General features: G+C 53.1%; 1 protein-coding gene across 2 annotated transcripts in view; it reads right to left on the reverse strand.

Annotated features, from left to right (window-relative positions):
- Positions 1-884: 884 nt before the first annotated feature.
- si:ch73-375g18.1 (kinesin-like protein KIF1C) overlaps positions 885-27,681 on the reverse strand; it is an 89,351-nt gene continuing 62,554 nt past the window's right edge. For both annotated transcript variants that reach the window (XM_055901358.1, XM_055901359.1), the window contains 2 exons: positions 4,950-5,171; positions 885-4,311 (listed from right to left, as the gene is read on the reverse strand). In XM_055901358.1, the coding sequence (XP_055757333.1) occupies positions 3,466-4,311; positions 4,950-5,171 (1,068 nt within the window). In that variant the 3' untranslated portion in view covers positions 885-3,465. The remainder of the gene's footprint in view (positions 4,312-4,949; positions 5,172-27,681) is intronic.

Raw genomic sequence — 27,681 nt, forward strand, 5'->3', positions numbered from 1 at the left:
ATGATAGCATGGCTAACTCAGGCTAACACAGGCTAGCATGCTAAACCATCATGGCGTCTGGTAAGGCACCCGGCAGAAATAAACTCAGAAACGTCCGTCTGTGATAGAAGTTCTCTTCATACAGAAAATAAATCGAACTACCATAGAAACCTCTTCAGGTGCACAGCGCAGGCGGCAGAACCTAATCAGTTGGATGGGCCTTTGATAGGCGGGCACGGTTTTACACGGGACCGCACAATGCATAATTTTTTTTAATGAATGTTATATAAAGACCACATGCGTTTCAAGTTTGGCCGAAGATTACAATTGATTTGCGTATGTTCAATTTTTTGTTGTTGAACAGTTTAATTTTAATAATAACATTTTCATTTCTCAAAATCATTGTCACATGGTTAATCATATAAATCTGAATTAAAATGATACAAATCTTAAAAGTTAATATGAAACCAATGCGAGAGCCTCTGCCATATGGACACATTGATACACTGTGATTCATTGGCTGCTAAAGAAATGAGAGCATATAACTCAGAGATAGCCGATAGGTCAATATAGCAGTAGGTCTATAACTCAGAGATAGCCGATAGGTCAATATAGCAGTAGGTCTATAACTCAGAGATAGCCTATATAGGCCAATATAGCAGTAGGTCTATAACTCAGAGATAGCCGATAGGCCAATATAGCAGTAGACCTATAACTCAGAGATAGCCGATAGGCCAATATAGCAGTAGGCCTATAACTCAGAGATAGCCTATAGGCCAATATAGCAGTAGACCTATAACTCAGAGATAGTCTATAGGTCAATGTAGCAGTAGACCTAAAACGTACATCATCTACTCAGTAAAATACATATTCCTAAAGCCAACAAATAAAAACAGTCAAAAATATCCCAATAAAAATATTTATTCTTTCATTTTCAATCGCATTCATCTCTCTACTCTGCTGTCTGCCTCCCTTTCCATTGTTATTGACTTGATCATCACCTGAGTCCAGCTATCATCAACTGAGTCCAGCTATCATCACCTGAGTCCAGCTATCATCACCTGAGTCCAGCTATCATCACCTGAGTCCAGCTATCATCACCTGAGTCCAGCTATCATCAACTGAGTCCAGCTATCATCAACTGAGTCCAGCCCAAAGGCTAGTGAACCTGCAACATAGTATCAACTAGCCTATTCCGGGCCCTCAGCGTTTCTCGCACCAGTGAGCTTCGGGACAGAAAGCAGTTTTTTCTGCCATTTCCACTGGATATATGGGATCATCAGATCATGATATTTAGCTTTTTCATACCGAGGCTTGTTGATTATCATTGGCCAGGAGTGTTTTTTTTTTTCAAATACCGTGAGGAACTATTATCATTCGCAATGGATGTATAAAAAAAAAAGTCAGACTTCATGAACTTCCTGTGTGAGGTGAGGAAAAAATGACTGAGAGGCTCAGCTGATAACAGGTGGTGGTGACGGGGTGGGTGATCAGTGGTGACGGGGTGGGTGATCAGTGGTGGACGGGGTGGGTGATCAGACATCCCAAATCAGCTTGTCTACATATACACACAGCAGGCCAGGTAGGCCTACTTCTATGCATGCTCAGGTGCACACACTCCCTCAACATTATCAGGGCAGAGAAACCAGACACATGCTCTCCCTCAACGTTATCAGGGAAGAGAAACCAGACACGTGCTCTCCCTCCATGTTATCAGGGCAGAGAAACCAGACACATGCTCTCCCTCAACGTTATCAGGGAAGAGAAACCAGACACATGCTCTCCCTCCATGTTATCAGGGCAGAGAAACCAGACACATGCTCTCCCTCAACGTTATCAGGGCAGAGAAACCAGACACATGCTCTCCCTCCATGTTATCAGGGCAGAGAAACCAGACACATGCTCTCCCTCAACGTTATCAGGGCAGAAAAACCAGACACATGCTCTCCCTCAACGTTATCAGGGAAGAGAAACCAGACACATGCTCTCCCTCAACGTTATCAGGGAAGAGAAACCAGACACGTGCTCTCCCTCAATGTTATCAGGGCAGAGAAACCAGACACATGCTCTCCCTCAACACTATCAGGGCAGAGAAACCAGACACATGCTCTCCCTCCATGTTATCAGGGCAGAGAAACCAGACACATGCTCATTGCTCACATATAGCGCTCCAAACAAAATGAAAAAAATGGACAACAGGAGTAATTATATAATTTTGGCAAAACATAAATTTACTTTAAGGGAAGACAGCATCCTAACAGTGCACTGTGCACCCGCTAACTTTCCAATTCCCAAGAGGCTGAAACTAGAGCTCTGTATATAATGACTAGATGTTCATGTCTCCGCCCTAACAACGGGAGTCGTCCTAATGGCAGGAAGGCAGGTGACATGCTTAGGTCTGCATATTATGCCTATAGAAACGCATTGGGCTTATTCTGGAGAGACTTCCTTTCTGCTGTAACTATCTCACTGGAGAAAGCATCCAATCAGCACCCCTCTATGTTACTATATGTCTCTGATGCTGTCTGGCCAGAAATAGTATCACAGAGGGGACAGAGGAGACAGAGGGGACAGAGAGGGGACAGAGGGGACAGAGGAGACAGACAGAGGGGACAGAGGAGACAGACAGAGGGGACAGAGGAGACAGACAGAGGGGACAGAGGAGACAGACAGAGGGGACAGAGGAGACAGACAGAGGGGACAGAGGAGACAGACAGAGGGGACAGAGGAGACAGACAGAGGGGACAGAGGAGACAGACAGAGGGGACAGAGGAGACAGACAGAGGGGACAGAGGAGACAGACAGAGGGGACAGAGGAGACAGAGGGGACAGAGGAGACAGACAGAGGGGACAGAGGAGACAGACAGAGGGGACAGAGGAGACAGACAGAGGGGACAGAGGAGACAGACAGAGGGGTGCTGTTTCTGTCACTCGGATGCTTTATCTGAGATTGATGGGTCTTTGTGTTGGCGTGCGTCTCGGGTCAAATAAATGATCAATATTGAATTTGTACGGGAAGAGGAGGTACGGTAGTGTGGGCCGAGGCACCACCCATAATGCTCTGCTGGTGCATGAGAACGTATCAACAACTAGAACCTTCAGAAAGACCCTCAGAACTACGATTTAAAAAGACCTGTTGTATATGAGAACGCTTAAACACTACAGCAGGAACACACACACACACACACACACACACACACACACTGGCGTTATTTAGTGTTGTGTGTGAGTGACACAGAGTTTGCAAAGCGTTGACACACACACACACACTCTGTTCCGTATTCAATTACACAATGACAGAGACAGAAGCATGCAGACACACACACACGCCTCAGTCCATATAGCTACATTATACACCATGTCATGTAGTGTAGTAGCATCAGTTATAACAGCAGTATGTAGTGTTATGACAGGTCATAGCCTGTCAGCTGGATATGCAGTGTCCTTATAGGAAGGTTGTCTGTGTGTGGGGTCAGGGGTGAGAGGTCACACAGGGGTCTCCTTGCTCTTCAGATCGGGGGCACTAAACTGCCTCTTCATGCGAGGGGGGGTGCTGTACCCCTCCTGGAACCACCCGACACCACCTCCTCGTCCCTGTGGAGAAACGTGGCCCCCTGCTGGAGGGTTGTGGCTGCGTGGCAGGCTGCTGCTGTGGTAGAGGTGTTGGTGAGGTGGGATGTAGTAGGGGTGATGGTACCCTCCTCCTCCTCCTCCTCCTCCCTGCTGAAACCTCCCTCCTTCTCCTCTCTGATCCCTCTCTCTTCCTCTTCCCTCCATCCCTCCTCCTCCTCCTCCACGATAACGCGGTCGCCCCTGGTGACCACCTCCGTTGTTGTTGGGGTTGCCGTGGTAGTTGTTTCCCTGGTGATTGTTGTTGTTGCCCTGCGGGGAGCTGTCCAGGGAGTTCCGCCTATATCGCCACGGAGGCGGACCCTGCTGTTGCCCGGGAACTGGGAAGTGCGGGTTCCCGTGGTTACTGTTGCTACGGTGCTGTTGTGGTTGTTGCCAGGTGCGGTGTGGGGAAGGGGTGTGGCCTCTAGGGACCATCTGGAAGGGGAGTGGGAGGAGAGCAGCAGGAGGAGGAGAGGGAGTTGCTTTACCACCTCCTCCCTCTGCCCGCTCTTCCCACTCTCCATCCATCCCCCCCTCCCCCAGCATCATCAGGGCAGTGGCAGGGCTCCATGAGAGACGGTGGTGGGGGTTGCTCTTGAAGGGGAACTTCAGTTTACAGTCCTGTGGGGGGATGAAGCGGCCGGTCCCGGGGAGGTGGACCACAGGGGGGGGGTGCACTGGGACCAGAGGGGTGTTGGGGGTTGGGGAGTTCTGGGTGTTCTGGAGGAGGAGAAAGATAGAATGGTTTATATTCTGCGCCACAGGGACTATACTACAGGGCCCCCTGGTGGAGCTGTGTCACAGGGACTATACTACAGGGCCCCCTGGTGGAGCTGCGTCACAGGGACTATACTACAGGGCCCCCTGGTGGAGCTGCGTCACAGGGACTATACTACAGGGCCCCCTGGTGGAGCTGCGTCACAGGGACTATACTACAGGGCCCCCTGGTGGAGCTGCGTCACAGGTACTATACTACAGGGCCCCCTGGTGGAGCTGCGTCACAGGGACTATACTACAGGGCCCCCTGGTGGAGCTGCGTCACAGGTACTATACTACAGGGCCCCCTGGTGGAGCTGCGACACAGGGACTATACTACAGGGCCCCCTGGTGGAGCTGCGTCACAGGTACTATACTACAGGGCCCCCTGGTGGAGCTGCGTCACAGGGACTATACTACAGGGCCCCCTGGTGGAGCTGCATCACAGGGACTATACTACAGGGCCCCCTGGTGGAGCTGCATCACAGGGACTATACTACAGGGCCCCCTGGTGGAGCTGCGCCACAGGGACTATACTACAGGGCCCCCTGGTGGAGCTGCGTCACAGGGACTATACTACAGAGGGTGTAGTGTATTCTAACCTGTCTGAGTCTTTTAGTAATATTCTGTTGTTGAAGGTTCTGTATTCGGGTCTGTTCCTGTTTCAGCCACCTCATCCTCCCTCGTCTAAAGGCCGGGTCGTCTGTCATCAGCTTAACTACTCTCTTCTCATTGGGTGGATTGGGCTGTCCGTCATCATCGGCCCCGTCACCATCACATTGGGAACCGCCCCCTTCCTCGTCGTCATTTTCCATGTCCTCCTCCTGAGAAGAGAGAGTGGGGGTGAGAGAGAAACAGAGAAGAGATGAGAGAGAAACAGAGAAGAGATGAGAGAGAAACAGAGGAGAGAGAGTGGGGATGAGAGAGAGACGGGGATGAGAGAGAGACGGGGATGAGAGAGAGACGGGGATGAGAGAGAGACGGGGATGAGAGAGAGACGGGGATGAGAGAGAGACGGGGATGAGAGAGAGACGGGGGTGAGAGAGAGACGGGGATGAGAGAGAGACGGGGATGAGAGAGAGACGGGGATGAGAGAGAGACGGGGATGAGAGAGAGACGGGGGTGAGAGAGAGACGGGGATGAGAGAGAGACGGGGATGAGAGAGAGACGGGGATGAGAGAGAGACGGGGGTGAGAGAGAGACGGGGATGAGAGAGAGACGGGGATGAGAGAGAGACGGGGATGAGAGAGAGACGGGGATGAGAGAGAGACGGGGATGAGAGAGAGACGGGGATGAGAGAGAGACGGGGATGAGAGAGAGACGGGGGTGAGAGAGAGACGGGGGTGAGAGAGAGACGGGGATGAGAGAGAGACGGGGGTGAGAGAGAGACGGGGGTGAGAGAGAGGTATATATAGAGTGTGTGTGTGTGTGTGTACAGTGCCTTCCAAAAGTATTCAGACCCCTTGACTTTTTCCACTTTGTTACGTTACAACCTTATTCTAAAATGCATTAAACAATTTTCCTCATCACACAATACCTCAATGACAAACCAAAATGTTTGCAAATTTATGAAAACATCAATACCTATTTTCCATAAGTATTCAGACCCTTTGCTGTGAGACTCGAAATTGATCTCAGGTGCATCCTGTTTCCATTGATCATCCTTGATGTTTCTACAACCTGATTGGAGTCCACCTGTGGTAAATTCAATGAATTGGACATGATTTGGAAAGGCACACACCTGTCTATATAAGGTCCCACAGTTGACAGTGTATCTCAGAGCAAAAACCAAGCCATGAGGTCGAAGGAATTGTCCGTAGATTGTGTCGAGGCACAGATTTGGGGAAGGGTACCAAAAAATGTCTGCAGCATTGGTACAGTGGCCTGACGGAAGCCACTCCTCAGTAAAAGGCACATGAAAGCCTGCTTAGAGTTTGCCAAAAGGCACCTAAAGACTCTCAGACCATGAGAAACAAGATTCTCTGGTCTGATGAAACCAAGATTTAACTATTTGGCCTGAATGCCAAGTGTCACGTCTGGAGGAAACCTGACACCATCTCTATAGTGAAGCATGGTGGTGGCAGCATCAAGCTTTGGGGATGTTTTTCAGTGGCAGGGACTGGGAGACAGGTCAGGATCGAGGGAAAGATGAACGGAGCAATGTACAGAGAGATCCTTGATGAAAACCTGCTCCAGAGCACTCAGGACCTCAGACTGGTGTGAAGGTTCACCTTCCAACAGGACAACAACCCTAAACACACAGCCAAGACAATGCAGGAGTGGCTTCGGGACAAGTCTCTGAATGTCCTTGTGTCCCAGCCAGATCCCGGATTTGAGCCCGATCAAACATCTCTGGAGAGACCTGAAAATATCTGTGCATCGACTCTCCCCATCCAACCTGACAGAGCTTGTGAGGATCTGCAGAGAAGAATGAGAGAAACTCCCCAAATACAGGTGTGCCAAGCTTGTAGCGTCATACCCAAGAAGACTTGATGCTGTAATCACTGCCAAAGGTGCTTCAACAAAGTACTGAGTAAAGGATCTGAATACTGTACATTAACCAGATAAATACCAAATACCAAACTTATGTAAATGTAATATCATTATTACTTTTTTTGTTACATTTGCAAAAATGTCTAAAAACCTGGTTTTTGCTCACCTATAAAGAAAATGAGAATTAAAAACAGGTTCCTGGTACGACCGTGATCTGGCAGAGTTACTCCACCTCAAGAATTGCATTTGGTGAAAGGCTCGTCACACGCAAAGTCAGGCTGACTGGCTCTCGTTCAGGCAAATGAGAAATAAGTGCACTCAGGCTATCCGGAAGGCCAAAGTTAGTTCCTTTAAGGAGCAGTTCTCTCTCTGTGGGTCTAACCCCAAGAAGTTCTGGAGAACGGATAAAGACCTGGAGAATAAACCCTCCTCCTCACAGCTGTCCATGTCCCTTAATGTTGATGATGTGGTTGTTACTGACAAGAAACACATGGCTGAGCTCTTTAATCACCACTTCATTAAGTCAGGATTCCTATTTGACTCAGCCATGCCTCCTTGCCTGTCCAGCAGTTCCTCATCTCTTACCCCTTCTAATGCGACTATCCCCGCTGCTTCTCCCTCTTTTACCCCCGCTACAGAGTTTCTCCCTGCAGGCAGTCACTGAGTCCGAGGTGCTAAAGGAGCTCCTTAAACTTGACCCCCCCAAAAACATTTTTGCTACAACCTTTCATCACCAAGCCTGTCTCTCCTCTCTGGGGAGGTTCCCATTGCTTGGAAGGCAGCCACAGTTCGTCCTTTATTTAAAGGGGAGATCAAGCTAATACTAACTGCTATAGGCCTATTTCTATTTTGCCCTGTTTATCAAAAAGTGTTGGAAAAACTTGTCAATAATCAACTGACTGGCTTTCTTGATGTCTATAGTATTCTCTCTGGTATGCAGTCTGGTTTCTGCTCAGGTTATGGAACCTTAAAGGTCCTCAATGATGTCACCATTGACCTTTAATCTCTATCTCTTCATTCAAAGACTCCATCATGGACGCTCTTACTGACAGTTGTGGCTGACTTGTGTGATCTATTGTTGTCTCTACCTTCTTGCTCTTTGTGCTGTTGTCTGTGCCCAATAATGTTTGTACCATGCTGTGTTGTCATGTTGTGTTGCTACCATGTTGTGTTGCTACCATGCTGTGTTGTCATGTTGTGTTGCTACCATGCTGTGTTGTCATGTTGTGTTGCTACCATGTTGTTGCCATGCTGTGTTGTCATGTTGTGTTGCTACCATGCTGTGTTGCTACCATGCTGTGTTGCTACCATGCTGTGTTGCTACCATGCTGTGTTGTCATGTTGTGTTGCTACCATGTTGTGTTGCTACCATGTTGTATTGTTACCATGCTGTGTTGTCATGTTGTGTTGCTACCATGTTGTTGCCATGCTGTGTTGTCATGTTGTGTTTCTACCATGTTGTGTTGCTACCATGTTGTGTTGCTACCATGCTGTGTTGTCATGTTGTGTTTCTACCATGTTGTGTTGCTACCATGTTGTGTTGCTACCATGTTGTGTTGCTACCATGTTGTGTTGCTACCATGCTGTGTTGCTGCCATGCTGTGTTGCTACCATGCTGTGTTGCTACCATGTTGTGTTGCTACCATGTTGTGTTGCTGCCATGCTGTGTTGCTGCCATGTTGTGTTGTTACCATGCTGTGTTGCTACCATGTTGTGTTGCTACCATGTTGTTGTCATGTTGTGTTGCTACCATGTTGTGCTGCTACCATGTTGTGTTGCTGCCATGTTGTGTTGTCATGTTGTGTTGCTACCATGTTGTGTTGTCATGTTGTGTTTCTACCATGTTGTGTTGCTACCATGTTGTGTTGCTACCATGTTGTGTTGCTACCATGCTGTGTTGCTACCATGTTGTGTTGCTGCCATGTTGTGTTGCTGCCATGTTGTGTTGTCATGTTGTGTTGCTACCATGTTGTGTTGCTACCATGTTGTGTTGCTGCCATGTTGTGTTGCTACCATGTTGTGTTGTCATGTTGTGTTGCTACCATGTTGTGTTGCTACCATGTTGTTGTCATGTTGTGTTGCTACCATGTTGTGTTGCTACCATGTTGTTGTCATGTTGTGTTGCTACCATGTTGTGTTGCTACCATGTTGTGTTGCTACCATGTTGTTGTCATGTTGTGTTGCTACCATGTTGTATTTCTACCATGTTGTGTTGCTATCATGTTGTTGTCATGTTGTGTTGCTACCATGTTGTGTTGCTACCATGTTGTGTTGCTACCATGTTGTGTTGCTATCATGTTGTTGTCATGTTGTGTTGCTACCATGTTGTGTTGCTACCATGTTGTGTTGCTACCATGTTGTGTTGCTACCATGTTGTGTTACTACCATGTTGTGTTGCTGCCATGTTGTGTTGCTACCATGTTGTGTTGCTACCATGTTGTGTTGCTACCATGTTGTGTTGCTACCATGTTGTGTTGCTACCATGTTGTTGTCATGTTGTGTTGCTACCATGTTGTGTTGCTACCATGTTGTTGTCATGTTGTGTTGCTACCATGTTGTGTTGCTACCATGTTGTTGTCATGTTGTGTTGCTACCATGTTGTATTGCTGCCATGTTGTGTTGCTACCATGTTGTTGTCATGTTGTGTTGCTACCATGTTGTTGTCATGTTGTGTTGCTGCCATGTTGTGTTGCTACCATGTTGTGTTGCTACCATGCTGTGTTGCTACCATGTTGTGTTGCTACCATGCTGTGTTGTCATGTTGTGTTGCTGCCATGCTGTGTTGTCATGTTGTGTTTCTACCATGCTGTGTTGTCATGTTGTGTTGCTGCCATGCTGTGTTGTCATGTTGTGTTACTACCATGTTGTTGTCATGTGTTGTTGTCTTAGGTCTCTCTTTATGCAGTGTTGTGGTGTCTCTCTTGTCGTGATGTGTTTTGTCCAATATTTATATTTATATTTTAATCCCAACCCCGTCCCCACAGGAGGCCTTTTGGTAAATAAGAATTTGTTCTTAACTGATTAAATAAAGATTAAATAAAAAAATGTAAAGGTGTGGTGTCCAGTGTGTTGGTGTGGTGTCCAGTGTGTCCAGTGTGGTGTCCAGTGTGTTGGTGTGGTGTCCAGTGTGTTGGTGTGGTGTCCAGTGTGTTGGTGTGTTGTCCAGTGTGTTGGTGTGGTGTCCGGTGTGTTGGTGTGTTGTCCGGTGTGTTGGTGTGGTGTCCGGTGTGTTGGTGTGGTGTCCGGTGTGTTGGTGTGGTGTCCGGTGTGTTGGTGTGGTGTCCGGTGTGTTGGTGTGGTGTCCAGTGTGTTGGTGTGCTGTCCAGTGTGGTGGTGTGGTGTCCAGTGTGTTGGTGTGGTGTCCAGTGTGTTGGTGTGGTGTCCAGTGTGTTGGTGTGGTGTCCAGTGTGTTGGTGTGGTGTCCAGTGTGTTGGTGTGGTGTCCAGTGTGTTGGAGTGGTGTCCAGTGTGTTGGAGTGGTGTCCAGTGTGTTGGTGTGGTGTCCAGTGTGTTGGTGTGGTGTCCAGTGTGTTGGTGTGGTGTCCAGTGTGTTGGTGTGGTGTCCAGTGTGTCCAGTGTGGTGTCCAGTGTGTTGGTGTGGTGTCCAGTGTGTTGGTGTGGTGTCCAGTGTGGTGTCCAGTGTGTTGGTGTGGTGTCCAGTGTGTTGGTGTGCTGTCCAGTGTGTTGGTGCGGTGTCCAGTGTGTTGGTGCGGTGTCCAGTGTGTTGGTGTGGTGTCCAGTGTGTTGGTGTGGTGTCCAGTGTGTTGGTGTGGTGTCCAGTGTGGTGTCCAGTGTGGTGTCCAGTGTGTTGGTGTGGTGTCCAGTGTGGTGTCCAGTGTGGTGTCCAGTGTGTTGGTGTGGTGTCCAGTGTGTTGGTGCGGTGTCCAGTGTGTTGGTGTGGTGTCCAGTGTGTTGGTGTGGTGTCCAGTGTGGTGTCCAGTGTGGTGTCCAGTGTGTTGGTATGGTGTCCAGTGTGTTGGTGCGGTGTCCAGTGTGTTGGTGTGGTGTCCAGTGTGTTGGTGTGGTGTCCAGTGTGTTGGTGCGGTGTCCAGTGTGTTGGTGCGGTGTCCAGTGTGTTGGTGTGGTGTCCAGTGTGTTGGTGCGGTGTCCAGTGTGGTGTCCAGTGTGGTGTCCAGTGTGTTGGTGTGGTGTCCAGTGTGTTGGTGCGGTGTCCAGTGTGGTGTCCAGTGTGGTGTCCAGTGTGTTGGTGTGGTGTCCAGTGTGTTGGTGTGGTGTCCAGTGTGTTGGTGCGGTGTCCAGTGTGTTGGTGTGGTGTCCAGTGTGTTGGTGTGGTGTCCAGTGTGGTGTCCAGTGTGTTGGTGTGGTGTCCAGTGTGTTGGTGTGCTGTCCAGTGTGTTGGTGCGGTGTCCAGTGTGTTGGTGCGGTGTCCAGTGTGTTGGTGCGGTGTCCAGTGTGTTGGTGTGGTGTCCAGTGTGTTGGTGTGGTGTCCAGTGTGGTGTCCAGTGTGGTGTCCAGTGTGTTGGTGTGGTGTCCAGTGTGTTGGTGTGGTGTCCAGTGTGTTGGTGTGCTGTCCAGTGTGTTGGTGCGGTGTCCAGTGTGTTGGTGTGGTGTCCAGTGTGGTGTCCAGTGTGGTGTCCAGTGTGTTGGTGTGCTGTCCAGTGTGTTGGTGCGGTGTCCAGTGTGTTGGTGCGGTGTCCAGTGTGTTGGTGTGGTGTCCAGTGTGTTGGTGTGGTGTCCAGTGTGTTGGTGTGGTGTCCAGTGTGTTGGTGTGGTGTCCAGTGTGGTGTCCAGTGTGGTGTCCAGTGTGTTGGTGTGGTGTCCAGTGTGGTGTCCAGTGTGGTGTCCAGTGTGTTGGTGTGGTGTCCAGTGTGTTGGTGCGGTGTCCAGTGTGTTGGTGTGGTGTCCAGTGTGTTGGTGTGGTGTCCAGTGTGTTGGTGTGGTGTCCAGTGTGTTGGTATGGTGTCCAGTGTGTTGGTGCGGTGTCCAGTGTGTTGGTGTGGTGTCCAGTGTGTTGGTGTGGTGTCCAGTGTGTTGGTGTGGTGTCCAGTGTGTTGGTGCGGTGTCCAGTGTGGTGTCCAGTGTGGTGTCCAGTATGTTGGTGTGGTGTCCAGTGTGTTGGTGCGGTGTCCAGTGTGGTGTCCAGTGTGGTGTCCAGTGTGTTGGTGTGGTGTCCAGTGTGTTGGTGTGGTGTCCAGTGTGTTGGTGCGGTGTCCAGTGTGGTGTCCAGTGTGGTGTCCAGTGTGTTGGTGTGGTGTCCAGTGTGTTGGTGTGGTGTCCAGTGTGTTGGTGCGGTGTCCAGTGTGGTGTCCAGTGTGGTGTCCAGTGTGTTGGTGTGGTGTCCAGTGTGTTGGTGCGGTGTCCAGTGTGGTGTCCAGTGTGGTGTCCAGTGTGTTGGTGTGGTGTCCAGTGTGTTGGTGTGGTGTCCAGTGTGTTGGTGCGGTGTCCAGTGTGTTGGTGTGGTGTCCAGTGTGGTGGTGTGGTGTCCAGTGTGGTGTCCAGTGTGGTGTCCAGTGTGGTGTCCAGTGTGTTGGTGTGGTGTCCAGTGTGTCGGTGTGGTGTCCAGTGTGTTGGTGTGGTGTCCAGTGTGTTGGTGTGGTGTCCAGTGTGGTGGTGTGGTGTCCAGTGTGGTGTCCAGTGTGGCGTCCAGTGTGTTGGTGTGGTGTCCAGTGTGGTGTCCAGTGTGGTGTCCAGTGTGGTGTCCAGTGTGTTGGTGTGGTGTCCAGTGTGTCGGTGTGGTGTCCAGTGTGTTGGTGTGGTGTCCAGTGTGTTGGTGTGGTGTCCAGTGTGGTGGTGTGGTGTCCAGTGTGGTGTCCAGTGTGGTGTCCAGTGTGTTGGTGTGGTGTCCAGTGTGTTAGTGTGGTGTCCAGTGTGGTGGTGTGGTGTCCAGTGTGTTGGTGTGGTGTCCAGTGTGGTGTCCAGTGTGTTGCTGTGGTGTCCAGTGTGTTGGTGTGGTATCCAGTGTGTTGGTGTGGTGTCCAGTGTGTTGTCCAGTGTGTTGGTGTGGTGTCCAGTGTGTTGGTGTGGTGTCCAGTGTGTTGTCCAGTGTGTTGGTGTGGTGTCCAGTGTGTTGGTGTGGTGTCCAGTGTGGTGTCCAGTGTGTTGGTGTGGTGTCCAGTGTGTTGGTGTGGTGTCCAGTGTGTTGGTGTGGTGTCCAGTGTGTTGGTATGGTGTCCAGTGTGCACGTGTGGTGTCCAGTGTGTTGGTGTGGTGTCCAGTGTGTTGGTGTGGTGTCCAGTGTGTTGGTGTGGTGTCCAGTGTGGTGTCCAGTGTGGTGTCCAGTGTGTTGGTATGGTGTCCAGTGTGTTGGTGCGGTGTCCAGTGTGTCCAATGTGGTGTCCAGTGTGTCCAATGTGGTGTCCAGTGTGTTGGTGTGGTGTCCAGTGTGTTGGTGTGGTGTCCAGTGTGTTGGTGTGTTGTCCAGTGTGTTGGTGTGTTGTCCAGTGTGTTGGTGTGGTGTCCAGTGTGTTGGTGTGGTGTCCAGTGTGTTGGTGTGGTGTCCAGTGTGTTGGTGTGGTGTCCAGTGTGTTGGTGTGTTGTCCAGTGTGCACGTGTGGTGTCCAGTGTGTTGGTGTGGTGTCCAGTGTGTTGGTGTGGTGTCCAGTGTGTTGGTGTGGTGTCCAGTGTGGTGTCCAGTGTGGTGTCCAGTGTGTTGGTATGGTGTCCAGTGTGTTGGTGCGGTGTCCAGTGTGTCCAATGTGGTGTCCAGTGTGTCCAATGTGGTGTCCAGTGTGTTGGTGTGGTGTCCAGTGTGTTGGTGTGGTGTCCAGTGTGTTGGTGTGTTGTCCAGTGTGTTGGTGTGTTGTCCAGTGTGTTGGTGTGGTGTCCAGTGTGTTGGTGTGGTGTCCAGTGTGTTGGTGTGGTGTCCAGTGTGTCCGGTGTGGTGTCCAGTGTGTTGGTGTGGTGTCCAGTGTGTTGGTGTGGTGTCCAGTGTGTTGGTGTGGTGTCCAGTGTGTTGGTGCGGTGTCCAGTGTGTTGGTGCGGTGTCCAGTGTGTTGGTGTGGTGTCCAGTGTGTTGGTGTGGTGTCCAGTGTGGTGTCCAGTGTGGTGTCCAGTGTGTTGGTGTGGTGTCCAGTGTGTTGGTGTGGTGTCCAGTGTGGTGGTGTGGTGTCCAGTGTGGTGTCCAGTGTGGTGTCCAGTGTGTTGGTGTGGTGTCCAGTGTGGTGTCCAGTGTGGTGTCCAGTGTGGTGTCCAGTGTGGTGTCCAGTGTGGTGTCCAGTGTGTTGGTGTGGTGTCCAGTGTGTCGGTGTGGTGTCCAGTGTGTCGGTGTGGTGTCCAGTGTGTTGGTGTGGTGTCCAGTGTGGTGGTGTGGTGTCCAGTGTGGTGTCCAGTGTGGTGTCCAGTGTGTTGGTGTGGTGTCCAGTGTGTTAGTGTGGTGTCCAGTGTGGTGGTGTGGTGTCCAGTGTGTTGGTGTGGTGTCCAGTGTGGTGTCCAGTGTGTTGCTGTGGTGTCCAGTGTGTTGGTGTGGTATCCAGTGTGTTGGTGTGGTGTCCAGTGTGTTGTCCAGTGTGTTGGTGTGGTGTCCAGTGTGTTGGTGTGGTGTCCAGTGTGTTGTCCAGTGTGTTGGTGTGGTGTCCAGTGTGTTGGTGTGGTGTCCAGTGTGGTGTCCAGTGTGTTGGTGTGGTGTCCAGTGTGTTGGTGTGGTGTCCAGTGTGTTGGTGTGGTGTCCAGTGTGTTGGTGTGTTGTCCAGTGTGCACGTGTGGTGTCCAGTGTGTTGGTGTGGTGTCCAGTGTGTTGGTGTGGTGTCCAGTGTGTTGGTGTGGTGTCCAGTGTGGTGTCCAGTGTGGTGTCCAGTGTGTTGGTATGGTGTCCAGTGTGTTGGTGCGGTGTCCAGTGTGTCCAATGTGGTGTCCAGTGTGTCCAATGTGGTGTCCAGTGTGTTGGTGTGGTGTCCAGTGTGTTGGTGTGGTGTCCAGTGTGTTGGTGTGTTGTCCAGTGTGTTGGTGTGTTGTCCAGTGTGTTGGTGTGGTGTCCAGTGTGTTGGTGTGGTGTCCAGTGTGTTGGTGTGGTGTCCAGTGTGTCCAGTGTGGTGTCCAGTGTGTTGGTGTGGTGTCCAGTGTGTTGGTGTGGTGTCCAGTGTGTTGGTGTGGTGTCCAGTGTGTTGGTGTGGTGTCCAGTGTGTTGGTGTGGTGTCCAGTGTGTTGGTGTGGTGTCCAGTGTGTCCAGTGTGGTGTCCAGTGTGTCCAGTGTGGTGTCCAGTGTGTTGGTGTGGTGTCCAGTGTGGTGTCCAGTGTGTTGGTGTGGTGTCCAGTGTGGTGGTGTGGTGTCCAGTGTGTTGGTGTGGTGTCCAGTGTGTTGGTGTGGTGTCCAGTGTGGTGGTGTGGTGTCCAGTGTGTTGGTGTGGTGTCCAGTGTGTCCAGTGTGGTGTCCGGTGTGTTGGTGTGATGTCCAGTGTGTTGGTGTGGTGTCCAGTGTGGTGGTGTCCAGTGTGTTGGTGTGGTGGCCAGTGTGGTGTCCAGTGTGTTGGTGTGGTGTCCAGTGTGTCCAGTGTGTTGGTGTGGTGTCCAGTGTGTTGGTGTGGTGTCCAGTGTGTTGGTGTGGTGTCCAGTGTGTTGGTGTGGTGTCCAGTGTGTTGGTGTGGTGTCCAGTGTGTTGGTGTGGTGTCCAGTGTGTTGGTGTGGTGTCCAGTGTGTTGGTGTGGTGTCCAGTGTGTCCAATGTGGTGTCCAGTGTGTCCAATGTGGTGTCCAGTGTGTCCAATGTGGTGTCCAGTGTGTCCGGTGTGGTGTCCAGTGTGTTGGTGTGGTGTCCAGTGTGTTGGTGTGGTGTCCAGTGCGTTGGTGTGTTGTCCAGTGTGTTGGTGTGGTGTCCAGTGTGTTGGTGTGGTGTCCAGTGTGTTGGTGTGGTGTCCAGTGTGTTGGTGTGGTGTCCAGTGTGTCCAGTGTGGTGTCCAGTGTGTTGGTGTGGTGTCCAGTGTGTCCAGTGTGGTGTCCAGTGTGTTGGTGTGGTGTCCAGTGTGTCCAGTGTGGTGTCCAGTGTGTTGGTGTGGTGTCCAGTGTGTTGGTATGGTGTCCAGTGTGTTGGTGTGTTGTCCAGTGTGTTGGTGTGGTGTCCAGTGTGTTGGTGTGGTGTCCAGTGTGTTGGTGTGGTGTCCAGTGTGTTGGTGTGGTGTCCAGTGTGTCCAGTGTGGTGTCCAGTGTGTCCAGTGTGGTGTCCAGTGTGTCCAGTGTGGTGTCCAGTGTGTTGGTGTGCTGTCCAGTGTGTTGGTGTGCTGTCCAGTGTGTTGGTGTGGTGTCCAGTGTATTGGTGTGCTGTCCAGTGTGTTGGTGCGGTGTCCAGTGTGTTGGTGTGGTGTCCAGTGTGTTGGTGTGGTGTCCAGTGTGGTGTCCAGTGTGGTGTCCAGTGTGTTGGTGTGGTGTCCAGTGTGTTGGTGTGCTGTCCAGTGTGTTGGTGCGGTGTCCAGTGTGTTGGTGCGGTGTCCAGTGTGTTGGTGTGGTATCCAGTGTGTTGGTGCGGTGTCCAGTGTGTTGGTGTGGTGTCCAGTGTGTTGGTGTGGTGTCCAGTGTGTTGGTGTGGTGTCCAGTGTGGTGTCCAGTGAGGTGTCCAGTGTGTTGGTGTGGTGTCCAGTGTGTTGGTGCGGTGTCCAGTGTGTTGGTGTGGTGTCCAGTGTGTTGGTGTGGTGTCCAGTGTGTTGGTGTGGTGTCCAGTGTGGTGTCCAGTGTGGTGTCCAGTGTGTTGGTATGGTGTCCAGTGTGTTGGTGCGGTGTCCAGTGTGTTGGTGTGGTGTCCAGTGTGTTGGTGTGGTGTCCAGTGTGTTGGTGCGGTGTCCAGTGTGGTGTCCAGTGTGGTGTCCAGTGTGTTGGTGTGGTGTCCAGTGTGTTGGTGCGGTGTCCAGTGTGGTGTCCAGTGTGGTGTCCAGTGTGTTGGTGTGGTGTCCAGTGTGTTGGTGTGGTGTCCAGTGTGGTGTCCAGTGTGGTGTCCAGCGTGGTGTCCAGTGTGGTGTCCAGTGTGTTAGTGTGGTGTCCAGTGTGGTGGTGTGGTGTCCAGTGTGTTGGTGTGGTGTCCAGTGTGGTGTCCAGTGTGTTGCTGTGGTGTCCAGTGTGTTGGTGTGGTGTCCAGTGTGTTGTCCAGTGTGTTGGTGTGGTGTCCAGTGTGTTGGTGTGGTGTCCAGTGTGTTGTCCAGTGTGTTGGTGTGGTGTCCAGTGTGTTGGTGTGGTGTCCAGTGTGTTGTCCAGTGTGTTGGTGTGGTGTCCAGTGTGTTGGTGTGGTGTCCAGTGTGTTGTCCAGTGTGTTGGTGTGGTGTCCAGTGTGTTGGTGTGGTGTCCAGTGTGTTGTCCAGTGTGTTGGTGTGGTGTCCAGTGTGTTGGTGTGGTGTCCAGTGTGTTGGTGTGGTGTCCAGTGTGTTGGTGTGGTGTCCAGTGTGTTGGTGTGGTGTCCAGTGTGTTGGTGTGGTGTCCAGTGTGTCCAGTGTGGTGTCCAGTGTATCCAGTGTGGTGTCCAGTGTATCCAGTGTGGTGTCCAGTGTGTTGGTGTGGTGTCCAGTGTGTTGGTGTGGTGTCCAGTGTATCCAGTGTGGTGTCCAGTGTGTCCAGTGTGGTGTCCAGTGTGTCCGGTGTGGTGTCCAGTGTGTTGGTGTGGTGTCCAGTGTGTTGGTGTGGTGTCCAGTGTGTTGGTGTGGTGTCCAGTGTGTTGGTGTGGTGTCCAGTGTGTCCAGTGTGGTGTCCAGTGTGGTGTCCAGTGTGTTGGTGTGGTGTCCAGTGTGTTGGTGTGGTGTCCAGTGTGTTGGTGTGGTGTCCAGTGTGTTGGTGTGGTGTCCAGTGTGTTGGAGTGGTGTCCAGTGTGTTGGTGTGGTGTCCAGTGTGTTGGTGTGGTGTCCAGTGTGTTGGTGTGGTGTCCAGTGTGTCCAGTGTGGTGTCCAGTGTGTTGGTGTGGTGTCCAGTGTGTTGGTGTGGTGTCCAGTGTGGTGTCCAGTGTGTTGGTGTGGTGTCCAGTGTGTTGGTGTGCTGTCCAGTGTGTTGGTGCGGTGTCCAGTGTGTTGGTGCGGTGTCCAGTGTGTTGGTGTGGTGTCCAGTGTGTTGGTGTGGTGTCCAGTGTGTTGGTGTGGTGTCCAGTGTGGTGTCCAGTGTGGTGTCCAGTGTGTTGGTGTGGTGTCCAGTGTGGTGTCCAGTGTGGTGTCCAGTGTGTTGGTGTGGTGTCCAGTGTGTTGGTGCGGTGTCCAGTGTGTTGGTGTGGTGTCCAGTGTGTTGGTGTGGTGTCCAGTGTGGTGTCCAGTGTGGTGTCCAGTGTGTTGGTATGGTGTCCAGTGTGTTGGTGCGGTGTCCAGTGTGTTGGTGTGGTGTCCAGTGTGTTGGTGTGGTGTCCAGTGTGTTGGTGCGGTGTCCAGTGTGTTGGTGCGGTGTCCAGTGTGGTGTCCAGTGTGTTGGTGTGGTGTCCAGTGTGTTGGTGCGGTGTCCAGTGTGGTGTCCAGTGTGGTGTCCAGTGTGTTGGTGTGGTGTCCAGTGTGTTGGTGCGGTGTCCAGTGTGGTGTCCAGTGTGGTGTCCAGTGTGTTGGTGTGGTGTCCAGTGTGTTGGTGTGGTGTCCAGTGTGTTGGTGCGGTGTCCAGTGTGTTGGTGTGGTGTCCAGTGTGTTGGTGTGGTGTCCAGTGTGGTGTCCAGTGTGTTGGTGTGGTGTCCAGTGTGTTGGTGTGCTGTCCAGTGTGTTGGTGCGGTGTCCAGTGTGTTGGTGCGGTGTCCAGTGTGTTGGTGTGGTGTCCAGTGTGTTGGTGTGGTGTCCAGTGTGGTGTCCAGTGTGGTGTCCAGTGTGTTGGTGTGGTGTCCAGTGTGTTGGTGTGGTGTCCAGTGTGTTGGTGTGCTGTCCAGTGTGTTGGTGCGGTGTCCAGTGTGTTGGTGTGGTGTCCAGTGTGGTGTCCAGTGTGGTGTCCAGTGTGTTGGTGTGCTGTCCAGTGTGTTGGTGCGGTGTCCAGTGTGTTGGTGCGGTGTCCAGTGTGTTGGTGTGGTGTCCAGTGTGTTGGTGTGGTGTCCAGTGTGGTGTCCAGTGTGGTGTCCAGTGTGTTGGTGTGGTGTCCAGTGTGGTGTCCAGTGTGGTGTCCAGTGTGTTGGTGTGGTGTCCAGTGTGTTGGTGCGGTGTCCAGTGTGTTGGTGTGGTGTCCAGTGTGTTGGTGTGGTGTCCAGTGTGTTGGTGTGGTGTCCAGTGTGTTGGTGTGGTGTCCAGTGTGTTGGTATGGTGTCCAGTGTGTTGGTGCGGTGTCCAGTGTGTTGGTGTGGTGTCCAGTGTGTTGGTGTGGTGTCCAGTGTGTTGGTGTGGTGCCCAGTGTGTTGGTGCGGTGTCCAGTGTGGTGTCCAGTGTGGTGTCCAGTATGTTGGTGTGGTGTCCAGTGTGTTGGTGCGGTGTCCAGTGTGGTGTCCAGTGTGTTGGTGTGGTGTCCAGTGTGTTGGTGCGGTGTCCAGTGTGTTGGTGCGGTGTCCAGTGTGGTGTCCAGTGTGGTGTCCAGTGTGTTGGTGTGGTGTCCAGTGTGTTGGTGTGGTGTCCAGTGTGTTGGTGCGGTGTCCAGTGTGTTGGTGTGGTGTCCAGTGTGGTGGTGTGGTGTCCAGTGTGGTGTCCAGTGTGGTGTCCAGTGTGGTGTCCAGTGTGTTGGTGTGGTGTCCAGTGTGTTGGTGTGGTGTCCAGTGTGTTGGTGTGGTGTCCAGTGTGTTGGTGTGGTGTCCAGTGTGGTGGTGTGGTGTCCAGTGTGGTGTCCAGTGTGGTGTCCAGTGTGTTGGTGTGGTGTCCAGTGTGTTAGTGTGGTGTCCAGTGATGTGGTGTGGTGTCCAGTGTGTTGGTGTGGTGTCCAGTGTGGTGTCCAGTGTGTTGCTGTGGTGTCCAGTGTGTTGGTGTGGTATCCAGTGTGTTGGTGTGGTGTCCAGTGTGTTGTCCAGTGTGTTGGTGTGGTGTCCAGAGTGTTGGTGTGGTGTCCAGTGTGTTGTCCAGTGTGTTGGTGTGGTGTCCAGTGTGTTGGTGTGGTGTCCAGTGTGGTGTCCAGTGTGTTAGTGTGGTGTCCAGTGTGTTGGTGTGGTGTCCAGTGTGTTGGTGTGGTGTCCAGTGTGTTGGTGTGTTGTCCAGTGTGTTGGTGTGGTGTCCAGTGTGTTGGTGTGGTGTCCAGTGTGTTGGTGTGGTGTCCAGTGTGTTGGTGTGGTGTCCAGTGTGGTGTCCAGTGTGGTGTCCAGTGTGTTGGTATGGTGTCCAGTGTGTTGGTGTGGTGTCCAGTGTGTCCAGTGTGGTGTCCAGTGTGTTGGTGTGGTGTCCAGTGTGTTGGTATGGTGTCCAGTGTGTTGGTGTGTTGTCCAGTGTGTTGGTGTGGTGTCCAGTGTGTTGGTGTGGTGTCCAGTGTGTTGGTGTGGTGTCCAGTGTGTTGGTGTGGTGTCCAGTGTGTCCAGTGTGGTGTCCAGTGTGTCCAGTGTGGTGTCCAGTGTGTTGGTGTGGTGTCCAGTGTGTTGGTGTGGTGTCCAGTGTGTTGGTGTGGTGTCCAGTGTGTTGGTGTGGTGTCCAGTGTGTTGGTGCGGTGTCCAGTGTGGTGTCCAGTGTGGTGTCCAGTGTGTTGGTGTGGTGTCCAGTGTGTTGGTGCGGTGTCCAGTGTGGTGTCCAGTGTGGTGTCCAGTGTGTTGGTGTGGTGTCCAGTGTGTTGGTGCGGTGTCCAGTGTGTTGGTGTGGTGTCCAGTGTGTTGGTGTGGTGTCCAGTGTGGTGTCCAGTGTGTTGGTGTGGTGTCCAGTGTGTTGGTGTGCTGTCCAGTGTGTTGGTGCGGTGTCCAGTGTGTTGGTGCGGTGTCCAGTGTGTTGGTGTGGTGTCCAGTGTGTTGGTGTGGTGTCCAGTGTGTTGGTGTGGTGTCCAGTGTGGTGTCCAGTGTGGTGTCCAGTGTGTTGGTGTGGTGTCCAGTGTGTTGGTGTGGTGTCCAGTGTGTTGGTGTGCTGTCCAGTGTGTTGGTGCGGTGTCCAGTGTGTTGGTGTGGTGTCCAGTGTGGTGTCCAGTGTGGTGTCCAGTGTGTTGGTGTGCTGTCCAGTGTGTTGGTGCGGTGTCCAGTGTGTTGGTGCGGTGTCCAGTGTGTTGGTGTGGTGTCCAGTGTGTTGGTGTGGTGTCCAGTGTGTTGGTGTGGTGTCCAGTGTGTTGGTGTGGTGTCCAGTGTGTTGGTGTGGTGTCCAGTGTGGTGTCCAGTGTGGTGTCCAGTGTGTTGGTGTGGTGTCCAGTGTGGTGTCCAGTGTGGTGTCCAGTGTGTTGGTGTGGTGTCCAGTGTGTTGGTGCGGTGTCCAGTGTGTTGGTGTGGTGTCCAGTGTGTTGGTGTGGTGTCCAGTGTGTTGGTGTGGTGTCCAGTGTGTTGGTGTGGTGTCCAGTGTGTTGGTGTGGTGTCCAGTGTGTTGGTATGGTGTCCAGTGTGTTGGTGCGGTGTCCAGTGTGTTGGTGTGGTGTCCAGTGTGTTGGTGTGGTGTCCAGTGTGTTGGTGTGGTGTCCAGTGTGTTGGTGCGGTGTCCAGTGTGGTGTCCAGTGTGGTGTCCAGTATGTTGGTGTGGTGTCCAGTGTGTTGGTGCGGTGTCCAGTGTGGTGTCCAGTGTGGTGTCCAGTGTGTTGGTGTGGTGTCCAGTGTGTTGGTGCGGTGTCCAGTGTGTTGGTGCGGTGTACAGTGTGGTGTCCAGTGTGGTGTCCAGTGTGTTGGTGTGGTGTCCAGTGTGTTGGTGTGGTGTCCAGTGTGTTGGTGCGGTGTCCAGTGTGTTGGTGTGGTGTCCAGTGTGGTGGTGTGGTGTCCAGTGTGGTGTCCAGTGTGGTGTCCAGTGTGGTGTCCAGTGTGTTGGTGTGGTGTCCAGTGTGTTGGTGTGGTGTCCAGTGTGTTGGTGTGGTGTCCAGTGTGGTGGTGTGGTGTCCAGTGTGGTGTCCAGTGTGTTGGTGTGGTGTCCAGTGTGTTAGTGTGGTGTCCAGTGATGTGGTGTGGTGTCCAGTGTGGTGTCCAGTGTGTTGCTGTGGTGTCCAGTGTGTTGGTGTGGTATCCAGTGTGTTGGTGTGGTGTCCAGTGTGTTGTCCAGTGTGTTGGTGTGGTGTCCAGAGTGTTGGTGTGGTGTCCAGTGTGTTGTCCAGTGTGTTGGTGTGGTGTCCAGTGTGTTGGTGTGGTGTCCAGTGTGGTGTCCAGTGTGTTGGTGTGGTGTCCAGTGTGTTGGTGTGGTGTCCAGTGTGTTGGTGTGGTGTCCAGTGTGTTGGTGTGTTGTCCAGTGTGTTGGTGTGGTGTCCAGTGTGTTGGTGTGGTGTCCAGTGTGTTGGTGTGGTGTCCAGTGTGTTGGTGTGGTGTCCAGTGTGGTGTCCAGTGTGGTGTCCAGTGTGTTGGTATGGTGTCCAGTGTGTTGGTGTGGTGTCCAGTGTGTCCAGTGTGGTGTCCAGTGTGTTGGTGTGGTGTCCAGTGTGTTGGTATGGTGTCCAGTGTGTTGGTGTGTTGTCCAGTGTGTTGGTGTGGTGTCCAGTGTGTTGGTGTGGTGTCCAGTGTGTTGGTGTGGTGTCCAGTGTGTTGGTGTGGTGTCCAGTGTGTTGGTGTGGTGTCCAGTGTGTCCAGTGTGGTGTCCAGTGTGTCCAGTGTGGTGTCCAGTGTGTCCAGTGTGGTGTCCAGTGTGTTGGTGTGCTGTCCAGTGTGTTGGTGTGCTGTCCAGTGTGTTGGTGTGGTGTCCAGTGTATTGGTGTGCTGTCCAGTGTGTTGGTGCGGTGTCCAGTGTGTTGGTGTGGTGTCCAGTGTGTTGGTGTGGTGTCCAGTGTGGTGTCCAGTGTGGTGTCCAGTGTGTTGGTGTGGTGTCCAGTGTGTTGGTGTGCTGTCCAGTGTGTTGGTGCGGTGTCCAGTGTGTTGGTGCGGTATCCAGTGTGTTGGTGCGGTGTCCAGTGTGTTGGTGCGGTGTCCAGTGTGTTGGTGTGGTGTCCAGTGTGTTGGTGTGGTGTCCAGTGTGGTGTCCAGTGAGGTGTCCAGTGTGTTGGTGTGGTGTCCAGTGTGTTGGTGCGGTGTCCAGTGTGTTGGTGTGGTGTCCAGTGTGTTGGTGTGGTGTCCAGTGTGTTGGTGTGGTGTCCAGTGTGGTGTCCAGTGTGGTGTCCAGTGTGTTGGTATGGTGTCCAGTGTGTTGGTGCGGTGTCCAGTGTGTTGGTGTGGTGTCCAGTGTGTTGGTGTGGTGTCCAGTGTGTTGGTGTGGTGTCCAGTGTGTTGGTGCGGTGTCCAGTGTGGTGTCCAGTGTGGTGTCCAGTGTGTTGGTGTGGTGTCCAGTGTGTTGGTGCGGTGTCCAGTGTGGTGTCCAGTGTGGTGTCCAGTGTGTTGGTGTGGTGTCCAGTGTGTTGGTGTGGTGTCCAGTGTGGTGTCCAGTGTGGTGTCCAGTGTGTTGGTGCGGTGTCCAGTGTGTCCAGTGTGGTGTCCAGTGTGGTGGTGTGGTGTCCAGTGTGTTGGTGTGGTGTCCAGTGTGTTGGTGTGGTGTCCAGTGTGGTGTCCAGTGTGGTGTCCAGTGTGTTGGTGTGGTGTCCAGTGTGTTGGTGCGGTGTCCAGTGTGGTGTCCAGTGTTGTGTCCAGTGTGTTGGTGTGGTGTCCAGTGTGTTGGTGTGGTGTCCAGTGTGTTGGTGCGGTGTCCAGTGTGGTGTCCAGTGTGTTGGTGTGGTGTCCAGTGTGTTGGTGTGGTGTCCAGTGTGTTGGTGCGGTGTCCAGTGTGGTGGTGTGGTGTCCAGTGTGGTGTCCAGTGTGGTGTCCAGTGTGGTGTCCAGTGTGGTGTCCAGTGTGGTGTCCAGTGTGTTGGTGTGGTGTCCAGTGTGTTGGTGTGGTGTCCAGTGTGGTGTCCAGTGTGGTGTCCAGCGTGGTGTCCAGTGTGGTGTCCAGTGTGTTAGTGTGGTGTCCAGTGTGGTGGTGTGGTGTCCAGTGTGTTGGTGTGTTGCTGTGGTGTCCAGTGTGTTGGTGTGGTGTCCAGTGTGTTGTCCAGTGTGTTGGTGTGGTGTCCAGTGTGTTGGTGTGGTGTCCAGTGTGTTGTCCAGTGTGTTGGTGTGGTGTCCAGTGTGTTGGTGTGGTGTCCAGTGTGTTGTCCAGTGTGTTGGTGTGGTGTCCAGTGTGTTGGTGTGGTGTCCAGTGTGTTGTCCAGTGTGTTGGTGTGGTGTCCAGTGTGTTGGTGTGGTGTCCAGTGTGGTGTCCAGTGTGTTGGTGTGGTGTCCAGTGTGGTGGTGTGGTGTCCAGTGTGTCCAGTGTGGTGTCCAGTGTGTTGGTGTGGTGTCCAGTGTGTTGGTGTGGTGTCCAGTGTGCTGGTGTGGTGTCCAGTGTGTTGGTGTGGTGTCCAGTGTGTTGGTGTGGTGTCCAGTGTGTTGGTGTGGTGTCCAGTGTGTTGGTGTGGTGTCCAGTGTGTCCAGTGTGGTGTCCAGTGTATCCAGTGTGGTGTCCAGTGTATCCAGTGTGGTGTCCAGTGTGTTGGTGTGGTGTCCAGTGTGTTGGTGTGGTGTCCAGTGTATCCAGTGTGGTGTCCAGTGTGTCCAGTGTGGTGTCCAGTGTGTCCGGTGTGGTGTCCAGTGTGTTGGTGTGGTGTCCAGTGTGTTGGTGTGGTGTCCAGTGTGTTGGTGTGGTGTCCAGTGTGTTGGTGTGGTGTCCAGTGTGTCCAGTGTGGTGTCCAGTGTGGTGTCCAGTGTGTTGGTGTGGTGTCCAGTGTGTTGGTGTGGTGTCCAGTGTGTTGGTGTGGTGTCCAGTGTGTTGGTGTGGTGTCCAGTGTGTTGGAGTGGTGTCCAGTGTGTTGGTGTGGTGTCCAGTGTGTTGGTGTGGTGTCCAGTGTGTTGGTGTGGTGTCCAGTGTGTTGGTGTGGTGTCCAGTGTGTCCAGTGTGGTGTCCAGTGTGTTGGTGTGGTGTCCAGTGTGTTGGTGTGGTGTCCAGTGTGGTGTCCAGTGTGTTGGTGTGGTGTCCAGTGTGTTGGTGTGCTGTCCAGTGTGTTGGTGCGGTGTCCAGTGTGTTGGTGCGGTGTCCAGTGTGTTGGTGTGGTGTCCAGTGTGTTGGTGTGGTGTCCAGTGTGTTGTTGTGGTGTCCAGTGTGGTGTCCAGTGTGTTGGTGTGGTGTCCAGTGTGGTGTCCAGTGTGGTGTCCAGTGTGTTGGTGTGGTGTCCAGTGTGTTGGTGCGGTGTCCAGTGTGTTGGTGTGGTGTCCAGTGTGTTGGTGTGGTGTCCAGTGTGGTGTCCAGTCTGGTGTCCAGTGTGTTGGTATGGTGTCCAGTGTGTTGGTGCGGTGTCCAGTGTGTTGGTGTGGTGTCCAGTGTGTTGGTGTGGTGTCCAGTGTGTTGGTGCGGTGTCCAGTGTGTTGGTGCGGTGTCCAGTGTGGTGTCCAGTGTGGTGTCCAGTGTGTTGGTGTGGTGTCCAGTGTGTTGGTGCGGTGTCCAGTGTGGTGTCCAGTGTGTTGGTGTGGTGTCCAGTGTGTTGGTGCGGTGTCCAGTGTGGTGTCCAGTGTGGTGTCCAGTGTGTTGGTGTGGTGTCCAGTGTGTTGGTGCGGTGTCCAGTGTGTTGGTGTGGTGTCCAGTGTGTTGGTGTGGTGTCCAGTGTGGTGTCCAGTGTGTTGGTGTGGTGTCCAGTGTGTTGGTGTGCTGTCCAGTGTGTTGGTGCGGTGTCCAGTGTGTTGGTGCGGTGTCCAGTGTGTTGGTGCGGTGTCCAGTGTGTTGGTGTGGTGTCCAGTGTGTTGGTGTGGTGTCCAGTGTGTTGGTGTGGTGTCCAGTGTGTTGGTGTGCTGTCCAGTGTGATGGTGCGGTGTCCAGTGTGTTGGTGCGGTGTCCAGTGTGGTGTCCAGTGTGGTGTCCAGTGTGTTGGTGTGCTGTCCAGTGTGTTGGTGCGGTGTCCAGTGTGTTGGTGCGGTGTCCAGTGTGTTGGTGCGGTGTCCAGTGTGTTGGTGTGGTGTCCAGTGTGTTGGTGTGGTGTCCAGTGTGTTGGTGTGGTGTCCAGTGTGTTGGTGTGGTGTCCAGTGTGTTGGTGTGGTGTCCAGTGTGGTGTCCAGTGTGGTGTCCAGTGTGTTGGTGTGGTGTCCAGTGTGGTGTCCAGTGTGGTGTCCAGTGTGTTGGTGTGGTGTCCAGTGTGTTGGTGCGGTGTCCAGTGTGTTGGTGTGGTGTCCAGTGTGTTGGTGTGGTGTCCAGTGTGTTGGTGTGGTGTCCAGTGTGTTGGTGTGGTGTCCAGTGTGTTGGTGTGGTGTCCAGTGTGGTGTCCAGTGTGGTGTCCAGTGTGTTGGTGTGGTGTCCAGTGTGTTGGTGCGGTGTCCAGTGTGTTGGTGTGGTGTCCAGTGTGTTGGTGTGGTGTCCAGTGTGTTGGTGTGGTGTCCAGTGTGTTGGTGTGGTGTCCAGTGTGTTGGTATGGTGTCCAGTGTGTTGGTGCGGTGTCCAGTGTGTTGGTGTGGTGTCCAGTGTGTTGGTGTCGTGTCCAGTGTGTTGGTGTGGTGTCCAGTGTGTTGGTGCGGTGTCCAGTGTGGTGTCCAGTGTGGTGTCCAGTATGTTGGTGTGGTGTCCAGTGTGTTGGTGCGGTGTCCAGTGTGGTGTCCAGTGTGGTGTCCAGTGTGTTGGTGTGGTGTCCAGTGTGTTGGTGTGGTGTCCAGTGTGTTGGTGCGGTGTCCAGTGTGGTGTCCAGTGTGGTGTCCAGTGTGTTGGTGTGGTGTCCAGTGTGTTGGTGTGGTGTCCAGTGTGTTGGTGCGGTGTCCAGTGTGTTGGTGTGGTGTCCAGTGTGGTGGTGTGGTGTCCAGTGTGGTGTCCAGTGTGGTGTCCAGTGTGGTGTCCAGTGTGTTGGTGTGGTGTCCAGTGTGTTGGTGTGGTGTCCAGTGTGTTGGTGTGGTGTCCAGTGTGTTGGTGTGGTGTCCAGTGTGGTGGTGTGGTGTCCAGTGTGGTGTCCAGTGTGGTGTCCAGTGTGGTGTCCAGTGTGTTGGTGTGGTGTCCAGTGTGTTAGTGTGGTGTCCAGTGATGTGGTGTGGTGTCCAGTGTGTTGGTGTGGTGTCCAGTGTGGTGTCCAGTGTGTTGCTGTGGTGTCCAGTGTGTTGGTGTGGTATCCAGTGTGTTGGTGTGGTGTCCAGTGTGTTGTCCAGTGTGTTGGTGTGGTGTCCAGAGTGTTGGTGTGGTGTCCAGTGTGTTGTCCAGTGTGTTGGTGTGGTGTCCAGTGTGTTGGTGTGGTGTCCAGTGTGGTGTCCAGTGTGTTGGTGTGGTGTCCAGTGTGTTGGTGTGGTGTCCAGTGTGTTGGTGTGGTGTCCAGTGTGTTGGTGTGTTGTCCAGTGTGTTGGTGTGGTGTCCAGTGTGTTGGTGTGGTGTCCAGTGTGTTGGTGTGGTGTCCAGTGTGTTGGTTTGGTGTCCAGTGTGGTGTCCAGTGTGGTGTCCAGTGTGTTGGTATGGTGTCCAGTGTGTCCAGTGTGGTGTCCAGTGTGTCCAGTGTGGTGTCCAGTGTGTTGGTGTGCTGTCCAGTGTGTTGGTGTGCTGTCCAGTGTGTTGGTGTGGTGTCCAGTGTATTGGTGTGCTGTCCAGTGTGTTGGTGCGGTGTCCAGTGTGTTGGTGTGGTGTCCAGTGTGTTGGTGTGGTGTCCAGTGTGGTGTCCAGTGTGGTGTCCAGTGTGTTGGTGTGGTGTCCAGTGTGTTGGTGTGCTGTCCAGTGTGTTGGTGCGGTGTCCAGTGTGTTGGTGCGGTGTCCAGTGTGTTGGTGTGGTATCCAGTGTGTTGGTGCGGTGTCCAGTGTGTTGGTGTGGTGTCCAGTGTGTTGGTGTGGTGTCCAGTGTGTTGGTGTGGTGTCCAGTGTGGTGTCCAGTGAGGTGTCCAGTGTGTTGGTGTGGTGTCCAGTGTGTTGGTGCGGTGTCCAGTGTGTTGGTGTGGTGTCCAGTGTGTTGGTGTGGTGTCCAGTGTGTTGGTGTGGTGTCCAGTGTGGTGTCCAGTGTGGTGTCCAGTGTGTTGGTATGGTGTCCAGTGTGTTGGTGCGGTGTCCAGTGTGTTGGTGTGGT

Source organism: Salvelinus fontinalis, chromosome 36, assembly GCF_029448725.1.
Source record: "Salvelinus fontinalis isolate EN_2023a chromosome 36, ASM2944872v1, whole genome shotgun sequence".
NCBI classification, from domain to species: Eukaryota; Metazoa; Chordata; class Actinopteri; order Salmoniformes; family Salmonidae; genus Salvelinus; species Salvelinus fontinalis.